The 15,374-nt window shown below is 43.3% G+C and overlaps 1 protein-coding gene across 1 annotated transcript in view; it reads left to right on the top strand.

Annotated features, from left to right (window-relative positions):
- Positions 1-15,374, top strand: part of LOC120894123 (barH-like 1 homeobox protein) — a 166,367-nt gene that overhangs the window by 64,572 nt on the left and 86,421 nt on the right. Inside the window, exon 2 of the mRNA XM_040296507.1 lies at positions 6,122-6,431. Within this exon, the coding sequence (XP_040152441.1) occupies positions 6,122-6,431 (310 nt within the window). The remainder of the gene's footprint in view (positions 1-6,121; positions 6,432-15,374) is intronic.

Raw genomic sequence — 15,374 nt, 5'->3', positions numbered from 1 at the left:
AAAGTGCTACTGATCAGTATCTGTACATTAAAACTGAAGATGGAAAAAGAGTCTACATTTTAGTGTACGTGGATGATATGATAGTCGGTTGTGTGGACGAGACTCTCATTGATTCTGTGTATCACGCTTTAACCGAACATTTCGAAATGACGGATCTGTACATTAAAACTGAAGATGGAAAAAGAGTCTACATTTTAGTGTACGTGGATGATATGATAGTCGGTTGTGTGGACGAGACTCTCATTGATTCTGTGTATCACGCTTTAACCGAACATTTCGAAATGACGGACCTGGGACCAGTTAGTTACTTTCTGGGAATGGAGGTTAAATGTGAAAAAGGTAACTACAGTGTTAGCCTCGAAGGTTACATTGAAAAATTGATTCGTAAGTTCGGATTGAGCGAAGCAAAAACTGCGAAAACACCGATGGATGAAGGATTTTTGAAGCAGCAAGACTCGAGCTCTATTTTGAAAGACTCTACTCAATATAGAAGTCTAGTTGGTGCTCTTCTATACAAATCGGTGTGTACGCGACCAGATATTGCTTGGAGCTGTGTCATGGGCCAGTCGCAAACAAACCAGCATTGCATTATCATCGATGGAATCAGAATATATTTCCTTTAGTGAAGCTACTCAAGAACAAATGTGGCTTACTCGATTGATGAAAGACGTAGGAGAACATATTGAAAACCCCGTTAAAATCTTTGAGGATAACCAGAGTTGCATTTGTTTCGTCAACTCTGATAGAACCAATCGTCGATCGAAACACATTGAAACAAAAGAACACTTTGTCAAACAACAGTGTGAATATAGAAAAATGATGCTTGAATATTGTCCCCCGGAAGAGATGGTTGCGGACATTCTAACGAAACCACTGGGAGCAACAAAAAAAAGAAAATTTACGGAGATGTTAGGGCTTCATGGCACACGTTGAGGAGGAGTGTTGAGAAAGCAACATGTGTGCAATGAACACATCATAGTAGTCTTTAGAAAATGTTTAATATCGTCAGTCTAGTTTAAAATACATTACATACAAGTTAATTGTTTAGTTTCTGCTCCTCCTTTTATTCCACTGTGTTATAACTCCACTCAACACCATTTCGAGCTGTATGACCGTCTGTGTTTCTTCCCGCATTTTCAATAGGCCTAGAAGATTCGCCAACTCGATCTGTTGGTGTTGTGATATCGCCACCCTTCTATCGATACAATACACTAAAACACAGTACAGTACTAAAACAGTACATTTTAAATTGTTGCCAGTGCTGTAGCCCAAAGTGTAATAATGAACTTTGCCGCTCGGTTCTTTCCCCGGCCCGATCTGCTACACTCACACATCACCCGAAGAACATTGCCTGTCATCGGTGAGTGCCCTTAGCCGTTAGGCAGGTTGAGCCATAACATCTCCCCCTTTAAAGTATGAACGCATCGAACCTTCGCGGAAGTTTTCTATTCCTAGACGAACGGCGTGGTGAGCGTATCTTACGGTTGCTCTCCCAAGGTGCAACCTGTGCCGGGGAGAATGGCCGGGGTGAAGGAACCGTGCGCAATTCCTCCGTTGTACTGCTTAGCAGCAAAGACTCGTTCGGTATCGATAAACTCCATTCACCCAACAGAATGTCGATGGGTAGTTGTGTGGGCTTCTCACTATCCTGCACCAACTGACGAGGTTCTTTAACTGATCGTTTCCTGATCTGATCTATATGTCTCCGCAGCATTCGACCGTTTCGACTGGTTAACTCATACATCACCGTTCCCAGCCTTCGTAGCACCTCAGCGGAGATCCATTTCCATGTATTTTGGTAGTACTTCTTGGTTGCAACAACATCTCCTGGCTGGAGCCCTGCAGCGGTGATTTCTGTTTCCTCTTCGACAACAGGAGGCCAACGTAATAGCTCCAAGTGAGTCCTTACGGGGTGCTTAATGATGATTTCCGCCGGTGTTGTATTCCACTCAAGCGCTGGATTTGGCGTGGTGCGATACGCCTGCAATAATATGTCCAACGTTTCATCCATAGATGTGCCTCTCGTTTGTATTTTCATTGGAGCCCGCTTTAATGCGTCGACGAAACGCTCCGCCTGTCCGTTGGATTGCGGGTGGAATGGCGCCGTAGTTACTTGTCGGATCCCATGGCACTCGCAAAAGTTTTTGAAATCCTGACTCGTAAAATGAGCCCCGTTGTCACTGACAATAGTCAGGGGCATGCCATAACGTGGCCCGTGAAGTTGTTGTGGAGGTTTTCACAATTTCTGGCCACTTAGAGAAGGCATCCACAATCACAAGAAAGCAGTTTGGTTCTGCTTGTGATTTCCGTGCGTGTAGCGGGTTTTGACCGCGGGCTTTTTTCTGCTGAAGGGCAGAAGCGCGGAACGTGCTAGTCTTCTGGAACGCAGGTGAAGCCGCCACTATAGAACAGGGTCAATTTCGAAGAAAGTGCGATTGTCTATAGTGGTGTTGCCGTGGAGTAGCTCGTGCGTTTAGGATACACACAGTACACTCAAAAATTGATAGTGTGTGTAAGTATAGTTAGGTATTGCGGGTGCCTCTACGCACACTAAAGTCTAGCGATTACAGTCATTATCCGATATACGCTATCGTACGGGACCGAGCGCAATAGCGTATCTCGAGTTTTCGCGTATAGCGGATTCCTATGGAAAAATAGTTTACACTACCGGTTCGAGGGTTGAAATATATCGCCACAGAGTTTTGCATTAAAGTTTTTTGTTATAAAACAGGTATCTTTTGAACAAATTTAAGACAAAATGCATTGAAAACATTAAGGAAATTCAAAAAGAGCATAAAATATTTCAATGAATTAAAATATTTTCAAAAAACACATGGAGCTGTCAAATTTAGAGAAATCGCGTACTGCGAATTCGCGTGAATCGAGTATCGCGTACTGCGGATAATTGCTGTATTGCTTAGATTTTCGCGGTAGCGCGAACCGATTATTTTTACTTTTTCTGGTGGATTTGTGTGAAAACTCGCGTTGAGAAACGAGTTATGTATTTTATTTTGCATAAACTATGTGAAATAAATAATTTGATTTGCAAATTGGTTAAAAAAATATTTCTTCTTGGTACATTCAATTGTCACCAGACCTCGGATGGTTCCATACACGAACCGCGATTGTCTCGCCCAAGGTGGAATATAGAGGAGGTGTCTTCTTAGCGTTTGGCATGTTGCCATTTTGAGATTCAGTTTGACAACTGCCGTCGATATTTGTTTGCAGGCAGCTGCTGCATTATAACGTGTAAAATGTCGATTTATGGAGTGTGGATGCTAAATTTATTTTTTTAGTACTAAACAAATGTTTATCAAACGAAAACAATTCATTTATCATATCCAAATACGAGCAACATTCGTCGCATTTGACAACTGCCGTCGATCCTGGTTTTGTGCTTTTTTCTAAAGCCTCGATGCCCAATTGTTCTACATGACGACACCTCCTTTCGACCCACTTTGATCTCGACTATCTGTTAGATCTGTGGCGTACCTCATCCACGCACTACAGTTGTCATCCAAGCGCAGTGTTGCGAACGGTGACGTTCATCGACATAATATTGTAAACATTCATTCGATTTGAAGCTTCCCATTCCCATCTCTCTCTGTTATTTGACATTCCCATCAAAAAATGTCATTTGACATGAAGACATTTTCAAGATACATTCATTTGATATTCGCCAACCTGTATGAATCGTGAACTGTGTCGTATTGCAAACGGCCGTATTCATGTCAAACTACAACAGAGCGTGCGGTGCAAAGGCTTTCGTTTCACTAGTTTTTGCTATTTCACTAGAATCCCCATATTCAGCGACGATATACTTCATAATCCTCCGATCGTATCGTTTTGTGTTGTTCAAAAAATGTCAAATGACATTCAGACTACATTGTTTACATTTCATGTCATTGGATCAGCCCTGACGGTAGCAACACGAATGAATTTCGTTTAATGACAGTCGTGTCGTGGAAGCATTGAATGTCATCAGCCAAAAATTATTTTGACCGGCTGTTTACGGTGACTGTCATGAAAAATGTCAACAGTTAACAACACTGTCCAAGCGTCATCTAAGGTACCCGTGTGCATCACGATTTTGTCATCTAACCTATAACTGGAGGACGTGTATGATTGGCAACAACAGAAGAAAATGCGCCTTTTCTGGCAGCACTGGCCCACTCGATGTCAGACGTCAAGCTGAGATCTTCATCCTCTTTCTGCTTCCGCACTTCCAACGCAATGGACGTACATCGAGTCCGAAGAATCACCGCGCTTTATAGAGCGCAATTTGTAACATGTACAATAAAGCACTAAACTGGTGACCCCGACGTGATCTTTCGGACTTTTTGGTGAGTCAGTGAAAATAGTGCGGTGTGGTGCTACACTGGATCCAGCACACGCTTCCTCAGCGTGCCTACATCGATTACCCCCTACCGCGCCCCGTCTGCTGCGTTCCGCTCAACATGAAATTCCTGCAATTGATCGAACCAACGCGCAACGCTTGACGTAGTTTTTGCACAAACATCTACGCACAACGTTCTACTCAGTACTTTTGCACATCGACCTACATCTGATGCACACCGCTGTAAGTGTAAATATTCACACCACCAACGTCGTTCAACAGGAAGAGCCCGCAATTTCATTAAAATTGCGGCCTGGAACACATCGCTGACGCATTATTAATCGGCAAATGTCACCAACACGATCGCCGAACGCTCGATTCTTTATCGATTTTGCTGCGATGACGAGTTTAACACGAAGTGGAACATCTTTTCTGGAATTTCGATCGTCCGCCTAATCTAACTATTACTCCGTGGCCCGATGATCATAATCGTTCGCATGCTATGGCCTCTCAGATGACCCTGCGATTCGTCTGGCTAAGCAATCGACAAGAGCGCTGCATATCCCAACAACCGTGTCCACGTATACCTGTACGGATACTGCCCAACACTTCGCTGACGAGCGAAGCAACACTCGTTTCCAAGTACAATCGTACGGAATCGACCATACTCTGCTGCAGTATGCACTGCATATGCCATTAACCGTATCCACGTACATCCGCGTACGGATACCACCGATCTTTTCAACGACGAGAGTAATCTATATGCCAGCTACCGTGTCCACGTACAACCGTACGGATACCATCAAACTTTTCGCCGAGAATAATGCTGCAACAATCGTCTCCACGTACAGCCGTACGGATTCGATCTTACTCTTCGTTGATGAGAGCGCTACTTGTCTCAACAAATGTATCCACGTACAACCGTACGGATACAGTAAAACGTTGCACCGACGATGCCACCACTGAGTATTCAAAGCGGTTCTTTCCCGAAAAATGTATTCATATCCTGCTCTATCGCCGGTTTCATCGCCAACCTGACCACCAACGAAAGGATTTAATTAGGAAACTGCACAGCCAGTTGCGTGAAGCCATTACTACTCTTCCAACCTGATGTCAGCGTACGCGTTTCGACCAACAGCCGGTTCATGGTCCTGAGGTACCTGCCACTTCTTCAGTCACTCCGACTAGGGTTACTTATCCAGATGTCTCATCATCATCTTGTTATAACACAACTAGCCGCAACCCTAGTCTAGGAGGGGAGTACTGTAGCGTACCTCATCCACGCACTACAGTTGTCATCCAAGCGTCATCTAAGGTCACCGTGTGCATCACGATTTTGTCATCCAACCTATAACTGGAGGACGTGTATGATTGGCAACAACAGAAGAAAATGCGCCTTTTCTGACAGCACTGGCCCACTCGATGTCAGACGTCAAGCTGAGATCTTCATCCTCTTTCTGCTTCCGCACTTCCAACGCGATGGACGTACGTCGAGTCCGAAGAATCACCGCGCTTTATAGAGCGCAATTTGTAACATGTACAATAAAGCACTAAAGATCTTATAACAGAATTGACAGCTCAAGTCATACGCGATTTTCGCGGCACCGCGACGATCTCGGATCGTTCATTTCCAGCCTAAAAATATGTTTTTCTGAAGTTAACACCTGTGTTTACAATTTTTAAAAAAAATTTATAGTAAATTACACTCATCTTATATTGTTTGCTCAACGAAGATTTCCAATGGGTTTAAAAATTTATCTTCTAAAAATACTCACTTTTTTCCAGAGCACTCATTTTCAACCCAGCTAACTTCTGATGACGAAGAAAACAGTGATGTAGATGTAGAAGATGGATCTTCTGATTCTGGAACTAATGGCCCCATTAATTCATACATCACCCAAGAAAATGAGACCAATGAACATATTCGTCGTACATTACTTCTCTCAATTGACGGATCTCACAACACGGAATACGACTTAAGTTCAACAAAGGATATTTATACACCGGCTACAATTATGAAAAGTGGAAGAAAACCTCGTAGACGAAGAACTGCTTTTACTCATGCCCAATTAGCTTATTTGGAACGAAAATTTAGGTAAGTATCTAAAAGAAAAGTCAATGTGTTTATCATGTTTAAAACAGTTTTAATACTGTCTTAAAGTTGTTATGGTTAGCAGTGTTAAATGCTTTAAATGAATTACTCAACGTGGCTAATTTTTCTTCCCTCATTTCGGACCCTCATTTTCTCGTTTTCGACATTCTTTTACGTATCAGTTTGTTGTTGTTACAATACATACAGGAATTGAATATGCTTATTATGTACGTTTTGAATATGCTTATTATGGGAAAAGCAGTCGGAGTCCTTGGGTGGAACTTCGGTAGCATGACAACTATTAAATTCGTTCTTTTTAGTTCGCACTTTTTTCCATATCTATATATAAATTTTCTTTAGCGCGTAACGCTTCCATGGCAACGGGGTGACGCCGTTACAGCGACGCCGTTACGGCGACGCCGTTACAGCGACGCCGTTACGGCGACGCCGTTACGGTGATGTCGTTACGGGGAAGGTGTTACGGAGACGCTGTTACGGTGACGGTGTGTTTCTCATTGGTTGCTCTTCTTCGTACACGTGCACCGTACTCGGACACTTTTGCTGACTGTTCGTTTTGATCTAGCAGTCACTTTCAACCATACGGATTCGATCTGGTGGCTGAAATTGTGTTTGTGTGTGTGTTTTTTTTCTGGAATATTTTTTTAAAGCCGTTGAAACTGTTTTAACTGGTGCTGGGCCAAGTTTTGTTTATCAATTGAATTGCTTGGGTGTTGATCAAACGTGTGTTGAGGTGAATTGAGCTTGCGGAAAGAAAAGGCATGTCGTTATTTGCAAAAATGGTGCTTTCGTCTAATCAATTTGAAACGCGACCAGTTTGGTAAGTTGAATGAGTTTTTGTACAGATGTTTATAGTACTAACCATAAACAATGTACCGTTTTCATGTGTGTATGAATCCTGGACCAGCGTGATCCAATCTAATAGCTTCTAGGTCATCAAACGGCAACACAGATGGAGATCCATACAGTATGAAGATGAACACAAATGAAGATCCATACAGTATTTTATCGCACATCGATATTATTCGTTGCTGTTAGCAAATAAATTAACAAACGGTTTTTCGTTTTTCCTATAGCTTTTGAAACAACAAAATAACTAAAGAAGACAGACGGGAAAACGTGTCTCATCTCGCACCTAAAACCGAAACGATGGGCATACAGGGTTTTCGAGGATTATATAGACATGTTCAGCGAGTTGTAGATTCGTTCAGGCATATAATAGACTCTTTCAGCGAGATATAGAATTGTTCGGAAGTAGGCGTTGACATGTTCAGCGATTCTGTAGAGCTGTCATTTGTTTTGTTTACACACTGTGCCGTTGGGTTCAATTTTTCATTCTTAAAAGTCCTAAAAGTAGCTAATAATCATTCCCCAAGCTGTTTAATACATAAATTAGTTGAAAAAAGCTTATTTTTTCGAAAACTGTTTGTTTACCTCTTGTTGAGAATGATCCAACTTGCAGTCCAAGGGGTACGAAAGTGACAGCTCTACAGTATAACCGAATATGTCTACGCCTACTTTCGAACAATTCTATATCTCGCTGAAAGAGTCTATTATATGCCTGAACGAATTATGGGGATGTTCTAGCTACTTTTTACTATATTCGGGTGCACGTAATGAATTTGCTTGTTACTTGCTTGGTGGTCACTTGTAGAAGAAGTTTTATTTCTAACGTAAAATATAATGCTAATCCTATATCCTATGGTATTAGAGCAGTCGTTGCTATTGGTGGTGTTAGTGAGTGAAAGAGTGTTGCACGTTACGCACGATGCGTTCTGTATGTGTTAACTATGCGTAACGCGTCTTAAGGAGCGGTTACACGTTGTATCACCACACTACTTCCCCCTTAGATTTTAATAGCGGATAGGAATCACAACACGACGTCCTGAGCGTGTTTTGTACGGAGGGTTTACAATTCGTGGTGATTCGGAATGCTGATCACTTTTCGCGGGTGAATCTTCATCTTCTGTCTGGGTAAATGCTGCTTTGAGGCGGTCGATGGAAACTGGGACGTTCTTTCCGTTTACTTCGACGTTAAAAACCTTTTTCTTCCGTCGAACCACTCGGTATGGTCCATCATACGGCTGCGTTAGAGGCGGTTTGATTGCACCCACTCGGATGAAAACGTGTGTGCATGTTGCTATCTCCTTTTGGATTAATGGAGCTTCTCGTGTGTTGTGGTTCCTGGTTGGTTTTGGTGCTATTTTCGACATTTGCTGCTTCAGCTGTGTTACAAACTCAGGTGTTGCTCTCTTATCTTCGCTTGGCACGAAAAATTCACCAGGTAGTTGTAGTGGTACGCCGTAAATAAGCTCAGCGACCGTTGCATTTAAATCTGCTTTCAGAGAAGATCGCATGCCTAAGAGGACGATAGGTAGGACTTCAGTCCATCTCGAGTTTTGGTGGCACATTATAGCTGCCTTGAGCTGTCGATGTGTACGCTCGATTTGTCCATTTGCTTGCGGATGGTATGCGGTAGTTCGCAAGTGTGTTATGCCGAGCATACTTGTAAGGGTACGGAAAAGCTCTGATTCGAATTGCCTGCCACAGTCGGTTGTAATATTCGTCGGTACACCAAATCGCGAAATCCAACCATTGATGAAAGCACGCGCTACGGTGTGTGCGGTCATGTTAGGTATAGGGTAAACCTCGGGCCACCTGGTAAATTTATCGATGATGGTAAGACAATATAAATTGCCTTCAGATGGCGGTAAGGGTCCTATGAGATCCATATGGATGTGTGCAAATCGGCGATCAGGCGTTTTGATTTGGTCAATTGGCGATTTGTTATGGCGTTGTATTTTTGACTTCTGGCATGGCATACAATTCGTTACAAATGCTTTGCAATCTCGACGAAGAGAAGGCCAAATGAAGCGGTCAGATACCAAACGAGTGGTAGCACGTATACCAGGGTGTGATGTGCTGTGCATTTTTTCTAAAATCTGCTTTCTAAATTGCTTTGGTACAAAAGGGCGAATCGCTTCTGTAGATATATCGCAATATATGGGCGTATTGGCTAGAGGAGATTTTAATTGTTTAAGATGAACGCAAGTATTTGTTGGTGGGTTTTCTAGGAAATGTTTTAGATCTGGATCGGTTTTCTGCTCCTGAGCCATGCGATTGTAATCTATTGTTTCTATTGCAGTGATGGTGTTAATGCGGCTCAGCATGTCGGCAACTTTATTAGCATCGCCCGCTACATGCCGAATATCGGTTGTAAATTCGCTTATGTAGCTAAGTCTGCGCTGCTGTGTAGGTGTAGCCTTTTCTGGACGCTGCTGAAAAACGGTGACGAGCGGTTTATGATCTGTATAAATACAGAACTCTCGGGCTTGTACGGTATCTTTAAAGTGCTTTACTGCTTCGTACATCGCGATTAGCTCGCGATCATACGTGCTTAGCTTTTGTTGGCTCTCACTCAGCTTGCGTGAAAAGAATGCAAGTGGTTGTAGTCCCTTTTCGGTGATCTGATGAAGAACGGCACCGATGCATTCGAAGCATCCACATCAAGGGCTAGTGTTCCTTCAGGTGAAGGGTGTGCAAGCAGGGTAGCATTTGATAGTTCCTGTTTGCACTTTAGGAATGCGTCGTTGGTAGTGTCATTCCATTCGAGGTTAGTCGTGTCGTTTTTTATGTTGCCTGATATCATTGCCTGTAGGATGCGTTGGTTTTTAGCTGCGCGTGGTATGAATCGGCGATAAAAGTTTATGGCACCTAGAAATCTTTTCAGTTCCTTGGCGTTAATGGGTCTAGGTATATCAATAATGGCTTGAACTTTGACGAGTTTCGGTTGTATACCCTCGGCTGTGACTCTGTGTCCGAGAAAATCCACAGCTTGTTGGCCTATTTGACATTTAGCTGCGTTTATGACGAGACCATTCTGTTTCAAGCGTTCAAAAACTTCACGAAGGTGCCTTTTATGCAGTTCTATGTTCTCTGAAGCTATGCATAGATCATCTACGTAAGGAAAACATAATCGAGGTCGCCTAAGATAGCGTGCAAATGCCTTTGTAGAGTCTGTCCTACGTTTCTTAAGCCAAAGGTCATGTATTTAAATTCGAAAAGTCAGAAAGGGGTCGTTATGGCCGTCTTTGGGACATCTTCTGGGGCTACGGGAATCTGATGATATACCCTTTGTAAATCAATACATGAAAATATTGTTTTGCCGTGCAGGATATTCGAAAAATCCTGAATATGCGGTACTGGGTATCGGTCTGGTATGGTGATCGCGTTAAGATTCCGATAATCTCCGCATGGTCGCCACTTGCCGTTCGATTTTTTTACAAGGTGTAAAGCGCTTGCCCAGTTGCTTTTAGAGGGTTGACAAATCCCCTGTTCCATTAAAAATTGGAATTCAGCCTTGGCTTCTCTAAATTTGTCGATGGGCAATCGTCGTGGTCGACAAAAAACGGGTGGTCCGTTGGTGATTATCTGATGAACGGTGTTCGCCTCGGTTGGTTTGTGCTTCATGTTTAAAACAGTTATGTCCTTATATTCGGTAAGAATGTCAGAAAACGGTGAATTCATGTCGAACGTGGTAATAGCAGGTTCTGTCACTGCGTTAATGTTTTCGATTTCTAAACGGGTCGTGTTATCGATCAGTTTGCATCGTCGGAGATCGACAAGGAGATCGTAATGTTTTAAGAAATCGGCACCTATGATTGGTGACTTTACATCTGCGATGACAAACACCCACACAAAGGATCGTCGTAGGCCGAGATCGACAGTGATACGCTTGGTACCGTACGTGTGTATTGGGGTACCGTTCGCGGCAAACAGCTGTTGTGAGTGTTTTGGTGAGTTACGTTCTCTTAAGGTTGGTGGGACAACAGAAACGTCCGCTCCGGTGTCGATAAGGAATCGATTCGATGTTTTCGGGTTGTGTAAGTGTATGCGTTGTAAACGCAGGATTGTTGTCGCTGCTGTCATTGTCCGTGGCGGACGCAGGATTGTTGGCAGATGCAGCAGCGGCGTGGGCGGTTTGCGGGTTAGCGCTTACATCGGTCGCGGTCGAGAGTACACCTCGATCTTCCCGTCGAAAAAAATACACGGTACGTTCGGGTTATCAGCCTTCTGTTTTTCACACTTGCGAGCTTGAGAACCATGCCGGAAATGAAACCAGCAGATCCAGCCACGTTTATTTCTGGCTGGCGTTCCATCCCGTCGACTGCAAGAACGAGAACGTGTATTAGTAAAACGGTTCCGTCTGTGGGGGTTACCTGTTAGTGCTGCGTCATCTAAGCGTTGCGTAAGGGCTTCGATACGTTGTTCCAGCGAATTTATCGTAGCTCCATCTCCTCGATGTTGAATAGAGGAAATCTGCTCGCGGGGTGCCTCCAGAATCTTGTCAGCAACTTTTGTCTGATCGTCCAGTGTTGCGGTTGGCATGGCAGCGATGATGGCACGAGTTGTGTTGGGCAGGGCTCGCAACCATAAGTTGGTCAGGATGTTGTCGGTACAACCTGCTCCTCCTAAGCGGCGCATCTCGGACAGCAAGACGCTGGGTTTCTGGTCTCCAAGGGACATGCCGGACAGCAAACTGCTCAGTCGCTGTGTTTCCGATGGTTGGAAATGAGCGATAACAGCTTCCTTTAGTGTTTCGTACTTGTTGCTGTTATTTTCGTTTTGGCACTGCTTTATAACTGATTGCACGTATTTTGCTCGTGAACCAAGAGCAACGATCACTGTGTTGAACTTAAACTTGTCCAGTTTAATGCCGTTGACGTGAAAAGAGGCTTCAAGGCATATGAACCAGGTTTCAATATCCTCTTGGTCGATGTCTGGGAAATTTATTTTGGCAATCACTGTAGCTTCACTTGCCTCACTTTTCACAATCAGCGCACCATTTTGTTCAACTTCGTTGTTGGTAGTCATTTTGTTTCGCACGCGGTCGACACTTGATGGTCAATGTTCGATTATTGAACTTAAAAACACGGCGAGCGAAATGCAAATGAAAATCGGTCACTGTGAAATGATCACTCGCGATTGCTACGTTACGTTTCGGACAAACGTATTTTGATACTTGTTCATGTAGAATCCACTGTTTATTCCGTCGCTTATCCAACACTTGTACAATTCGCCGCTGAAGCACACACGTCCGTTGCGCTCGATCGCTCACGCTCGTCTGCCCCGTTTGCTCTGTCTCCGAACTATCTCCTGTCAAGTACGTCTCGATCTCCCTCTCTCTATATCCTCTCTCTCTATTCATATTGCTACATCCCTTCCCTATCCGCAAATGTGAAATGAAAATCATGTGAAAAAAAGAAAATTCTATGATGTTTTGCGTAAAGTCCACTATGCATCGCTTTCACTTAATTTGAGTGCAACTTATTACTACTAGTTCCAGTCCGGGCCGTCCTTCATCTATACCGCCGTTATTTGATTTAGTTTTTCTCTCTCTTTTCCTTGTGGGTCAAATCTAGAACGAGAAAAAAGGATTTATTGGTATCTGGATGGAAGTTTAGTCGTTCTTTTTGGGCGTGAATGTTCGCCCAAACTGTTATCCTGATTTTGTCTGCTCTGAGTAGGAGTACTGCTTGTGGGAGTTTCTCCTAGCATCGATGTTCCACTATGTTGATATTTATTATCCGCATAATCCTTTTTTGGATGTATCTTCTTTAAATGGGACACTGGTCTTCGGAATTTGATGCCCTGTTCGTTGACTATTATTGTGTCATTCCCCGAGTGTTTTAGGACAATGTATTCATCATTGCGGAACTTGGGTGCACATTTGTCAGGTTCGTAGTTCTTTATGAGAACTTTGTCACCGATGACGATGTTGGAAGGTCTTGCATGCCTTCGATTGTCTGCATAGATTTTCCCTTTTTGTTTCTTAATAGCGTCTTCGTCTTTTGTTGCCTCGTCCCGATTCCAGAAGGGTTCAGTTCTGAGCGATGGTAGCAAGTCTTTCACGGGTCTATTTGTTAATAGTTCTAGTGGGGCTTTACCTGTTATGGTATGCGGTGTTGTATTATACGAGTAAACATATTGTTTAATGTCCTCTCTCCAGTCGGTTTTCTGTGATTTGGCTATACGTAGGGATCTTAAGATGCCGCGGTTCGCTCTTTCAACGAGGCCATTCATTTGAGGCCAGTACGGAATTGTGTGTACGAGGCGAATATTCTTTTTTGTACAGTAATTTTTAAATTCTTCACTAGCGAATGGAGGGCCATTATCACAACGGATTGTCTCTGGGTATGTGTGTTCCGAAAATACTGATTCTAGCGCTTCTATAGGTTTTGCTGCATTTGTTAGCTTCATCTCGATTACTTTTGTAAAGCGGCTATAGTAGTCAATGACTACAAGAAATGTAGCGAACTCTTTCGCGGAGAAAAAATCGATGGCGAGGTCTTGCCACGCTCGGTCAGGCATTTCTTTCCTTAGCATAGGTTCGGCTGGAGTTTGGGAACTAACGGCAGTGCAACCCGCGCATTCTTGGATTCGTTCGGTGACATCACGGTCCATGTAAGGCCACCAAACATTTTCCCTAAGGTATCGACGCATACTCACGACTCCAGGATGTCCTCTATGTGCTATGTCCAGGGCCTTTTTACGCAGGATGACAGGAAGAACTATCCTGTCGTTTCTAACTACGATGCCATTGATCACGCCTAACTCTTTAGAGAATGCTTGGTATCTAACAAGCGTTGGAGGCCAGTTATTGTTCTCTAAAGCTTGCATAACGTCTTTCAATGTATCATCGCAGAGTGTTGCTTCTCGGATTTCTTTTAAGGTAATTGCTGACGCCCCTTCGCTAATATTGCAAAGGTAGTGTTCTGAATCCTCGTCAAACGGTTTTTCTGTGTCTATCAGCATAAACGGGATAAACTATCAGCTATATTAATTTTGCCGGGAATGTATTTCACATGAAATTTGTACGGTTGTAAGCGAAGTGCCCACCCTTCAGCTCTCGAGCACGCTCTTTTCCCATCTTGATATTTCCCTTCGAATATGTACTCAAGGCTTTTATGGTCTGAAAATATTGTGAATTCTGTGCCAAATAGGTATAGATAAAATCTTTCTACGGCCCACACTACTGCTAAGGCTTCTCGCTGAGTTTGGGGGTAAACTCTTTCAGTTTTTGTAAGTACTTTGGACGCGAAGCTTATTATTCGGGGTATATTCGAAGGGTTTCTTTGACATAGTACTGCTCCAAGTCCCACAGGTGAAGCATCAACGTAAAGTTCTATCGAGTCCTTTGGGTCGAAGAAGCCTAACCGATGGACGTTTTCCGAAAGTTCATTTTGAAGGCTAATGAATGCCTCTTTTTGTTCTTTACCGAATATTTCAACGTCTCCTCTTATAAACTGGCGCAAAGGTTCTGAACGAGTGGATAAATCGGGAATAAATTGCCCCACGAAATTTATCAAACCCAAGAAGCTACGAACCTCTTCCTTGGTTGCCGGAGTTCTAAAATTATTTATCGCTTCTATTTTCGAGTTTGAGGGGCTAATACCGTCAGCACTTAGATTGTATCCCAGAATATCGAGGTAATTAGTTTTGAAAACGCATTTCTCTTTGTTGAGGGTCGCGTTGTTTTCCTTTAATATCGACAACACTTCCGATACTCTTCGGTCATGTTCTTCTTCGGTTTCACCTGCGATTATTATGTCGTCAATGTATATGATAACTCCGCTTATGCCCTCCAACATTTGGCACATCACTCTCTGGAATATTTCGGCTGCGCAGTTAATGCCAAACATGAGCCTAGTAAACCTCATGAGCCCTCTACTTGTCATGAATGTAGTTATGCCGCGAGATTTGGGGTGTAACTCTATATGAGTGTTCCCTTTGTATGGCCTGATTCGGGTATTTCATGTTTATGCAAAGTCTGATGTTGTCCTTCCCTTTTGGGACCACCACCATGGGCGAGATCCATTCTGGTGGGCCTGTAACGGGTTCTATAATTTCTTGTTCCAACATTTCTTG

The sequence above is a fragment of the Anopheles arabiensis genome, chromosome 2 (genome assembly GCF_016920715.1).
Source record: "Anopheles arabiensis isolate DONGOLA chromosome 2, AaraD3, whole genome shotgun sequence".
In the NCBI taxonomy this organism is placed as follows: Eukaryota; Metazoa; Arthropoda; class Insecta; order Diptera; family Culicidae; genus Anopheles; species Anopheles arabiensis.
Note: the sequence above shows the minus strand (reverse complement) of the source record. Positions and strands in the feature narration are given on the sequence as shown.